At 37.6% G+C, this 3,560-nt stretch overlaps 1 protein-coding gene across 1 annotated transcript; it reads right to left on the bottom strand.

Annotated features, from left to right (window-relative positions):
- Nucleotides 1–951: 951 nt before the first annotated feature.
- Nucleotides 952–3,560, bottom strand: LOC137823421 (14-3-3-like protein). The gene is made up of 4 exons (XM_068628547.1): nucleotides 2,737–3,560; nucleotides 1,854–1,976; nucleotides 1,331–1,447; nucleotides 952–1,225 (listed from the first exon to the last, which is right to left on the bottom strand). Exons 1-4 carry the CDS (start codon nucleotides 3,220–3,222, stop codon nucleotides 1,166–1,168), a joined length of 786 nt encoding a protein of 261 aa, XP_068484648.1. The 5' UTR covers nucleotides 3,223–3,560; the 3' UTR covers nucleotides 952–1,165.

The raw sequence follows: 3,560 nt of genomic DNA, 5'->3' as shown, positions 1-3,560 counted from the left end.
ATTTTTATTAAGTTTCACTACGTTTACCAATTTTAATTATAATATTACAATATTGTTTAATTTTTAAATCAATTTTTAGCTATTTTACATATATCCACGATATTTCGTATTTTTGTCAATTGAGTTCTTGGACCGTTGCAGGTTCCATGTACAAATCACACATGAAGTCTATGTAAGTAAATCATATTTTAGTTTTAATTAATTTTAATGACGAACCAAATTGTAATCTAACAATTTCATCAATTAAAAAAAATTATATCATCCCACTTAACCATCTCTTAGAAACTTCCATAAATTTTCTCTTCATTTACCTTCACTTTCTACTTTTTTCTTTTTTTTTCTGTCCTTCAAATCCATCTCTCTTCATTAAAGAGCATTACTTTCCAATCCCCTTTTTTTAAATTTGATTATATTCCTCTTCCTAAAATCTTTTTTAAAATCCAAACAGAGTATTAATATTATCCTTTATAAAATCATGCCTAGTGCCATAATCATTAATTAACAGATCAATTGGTACGGGTTGCCATGTTCACAGCCATTTAAAAACCTGAGAAATAATCAAAACCCCACCTTGGTTCCACAGGAAGCCTTGACAGCGGGGATCATCATCACCCATGAATATCAAGGTTTCTTCACCTTACATCCACTAAAATCAGGCCAATCAAACAGGCAATTGAAAATAACAATGTATTTTCATGTAACAAACTCATATCTATCATTATCCATGAGATGACCCCAAGTGCATTGCGCAAAAATAGCTCTCAAGAACAATTAAAACAGACTGAAGTTGGCAATCTTCACACAAAACAAAATCACGTTAAAATCCATCAAATTTATTATTACGAGGCTTTCGAATAAAAACAAATAAAGGTGTCACACCTTCACATCCTAGATTAATGAGCGATACCATGTTTACTAAAGAGAATATTATCTTGAAATTCTACGAGCATATAATGGAAATTTCAGTGTCATTAAGAAAGTAGGCAATTCAGAAACGCGTACAAATGGAAAGGACAAACTAAAATAGCCCACTACATCCACAATTCATAACAAAGACCATGGAATGCCTAAAATCTCAGTAACATCGAGATTCGCAATCGGCACTTTCTCCCTTTGAAAACATTATAGAAGGGAAGTTCAATGACTAATTAGCAGTATGATGTGTTTAATTTTGTTCGCCGTCGGCTTTAGGAGCGGCTTCTTTAATTTCATCAGCACCATCATCCTGAAAACCCAACAAAATAAGAACAGTAATTAATAAATTGATTCTCTGAAGAGAATAAAGCGATATTCTGTACAAAATGATGGTGGAAATCCAAAAAAGTCTTACCTGCATATCAGAGGTCCAGAGGGTGAGGTTATCACGAAGAAGTTGCATGATCAAAGTGCTATCCTTGTATGACTCCTCTCCCAATGTATCCAATTCAGCAATCGCCTCGTCAAAAGCCTGGTGTATATCAAAATTAACAGAAATCTTCACGATCACATACCGTTTTAAAACAGAAGGCCTACCCAAGATCACGGGTTACGATCCTTTATCATTTTGCAATTTCATTTAGTCATCAGAACCTAACATCAAGGTTACTTAAACATTACTGAGACTAGGGTATGCTGTTGTTGCAATGAAATGAATATTATTTCAATTCATGAACAGCTAACTTCGAATATTTCACAGCCATAATTTCGTTTTTACCGCAAAAATACTGTAATGTAATCGAATAATCATTTATTATAAAAAGAGACAATAACTTCGAATATTTCACAGCAATAGTTTTGTTTTTACCGCAAAAATACTGTAATTTAATCCAATAGCCATTTATTATAAAAAGAGACAAGTTTCTCTTAACACTAACCTGTTTGGCAAGGCTGCAAGCTCGATCAGGAGAATTAAGAATCTCATAGTAAAACACAGAGAAGTTCAGAGCAAGACCCAGCCTAATAGGGTGGGTCGGAGGCAGCTCAGAATTTGCAATGTCCTGTAGACACGATACAGTTAAACCAAAATATCAGAATAAACAAAAAAGCTGAATATACACTTCGCAATCAAATCAAGCAAACCATTCATGCAAAAGATAATTTTCAGTTTTAAAACGCTACAAATCAATTTCACTATTTCACGTTACAATATGGAAGTAACTGTAAATCAACCACGCACGCAAAAAATTAGTCAATTACTTAAGATTAACAGTTTTGGACAAGTAATTTCTGAAATTCAATTCCTTCGTTTCCACAACCACTGTTACCATAGAGAATCCACCATCTTCTACTAAAATTTGCAACGGAGAACCAAAGGCTTTGAAAAGTAGATCAAAGCCGCCAGAAAAAACTATTCAATGATTTATAATTTTTATTTTCAAAAAAGTAATTTCCAAATTTCAACACCGGTTCCAAGATTGCCTGTTACCGTAAAGATTCCACAATTCTGAGCTAGGATTTGAAACACAAAATTACATGTTTCGAGTCGTAGATCAAACACGAACATAAAATCACTTAACAATCTAATATTCAAAAATCTTAAACAAGTGATTGCGGAATTTCAACCTGCTTCGCTACAGAAAGTCCCTTTTACCGTATTAGATTCCAATATTCTAACCTAAATTGACCAAATGGAGCGAGCTTGAGTATCCACGCGCGCGTAATCGAATAATTTACTCACAATCAATCAAATCACGAATCTGGCGAGTAAAGCAAACAGATCTGCAACGAGAAAATTAAAATATAAAAAAAATCGAAAACCTGAGCAGATTTATAGGCGGAGAGCGTGCTCTCGGCGGCCTCTTTGCGGTCGCCACCGGTCTTGAACTCAGCGAGGTACCTGTGGTAGTCGCCCTTCATTTTGAGGTAAAAGACCTTGGAGTCGCCGGAGGCGGCGGAGGGAACAAGGCGCGAGTCGAGGAGCTTGAGGATTCCGTCGCAGATGTTGGAGAGTTCGCTCTCGATCTTGGATCGGTAGTCGCGGATGACGGAGACGTGGTCCTCGTTGCCTCGGCTCTCCTCCTTCTGCTCGATGGAGGAGATGATGCGCCAGGAAGCGCGTCTGGCGCCGATGACGTTCTTGTAGGCAACAGAGAGGAGGTTGCGCTCCTCGACCGTGAGTTCCTCGTTCTCAGCGGCGGCCGAGACCTTCTCCATGAACTCCACCATCTCCTCGTAGCGCTCGGCTTGCTCCGCCAGCTTGGCCATGTACACGAACTCTTCGCGTGGAGAGGGAGCGCTGGCCATTGCGGGATCTGGTTAGGGATGAGAGAGAAAGAGAAAGAGAGAGAAAGTTAGAAGCAGGGAAAAGGCGTGAGAGGGATTGGAAGCAAGAAATAGTGGGTTTTGTTAACTATTTTATTTGTGGGAGAACCGAAAGGTTGGGATTGGTTCTTGCTGTGCTTCCGTTTCTGCCACCCATGATCGCGTTTTCGAGGGGCTTTTTTTTTTATTTTTGGATCACCTTCGTTCATTCCCAGGACAAAAATAGCCCTCCCCTCTTTCTCTCTCTTCTTCTTTTTCTATTTTTAACTTCTTCTTTCTATCATTTTTTTTATTATTTTTCTAGGAATTTTTCTTCCCCT

Source organism: Phaseolus vulgaris, chromosome 8, assembly GCF_000499845.2.
Source record: "Phaseolus vulgaris cultivar G19833 chromosome 8, P. vulgaris v2.0, whole genome shotgun sequence".
In the NCBI taxonomy this organism is placed as follows: domain Eukaryota; kingdom Viridiplantae; phylum Streptophyta; class Magnoliopsida; order Fabales; family Fabaceae; genus Phaseolus; species Phaseolus vulgaris.
The sequence above is the reverse complement of the archived record's forward strand: the minus strand, read 5'-3'. Positions and strand labels throughout refer to the sequence as shown.

What these genes read in the sequence shown, in the direction of transcription:
- LOC137823421 (XM_068628547.1), bottom strand. Translation starts at nt 3,222, where the DNA reads ATGGCCAGCGCTCCCTCTCCACGCGAAGAGTTCGTGTACATGGCCAAG. An exon ending in CCGCCTATAAATCTGCTCAG is followed by an intron (nt 1,977 to 2,736) that starts GTTTTCGATTTT and finishes TCGTGTCTACAG; the next exon opens with GACATTGCAAATTCTGAGCT. An exon ending in CTTGCAGCCTTGCCAAACAG is followed by an intron (nt 1,448 to 1,853) that starts GTTAGTGTTAAG and finishes GATATACACCAG; the next exon opens with GCTTTTGACGAGGCGATTGC.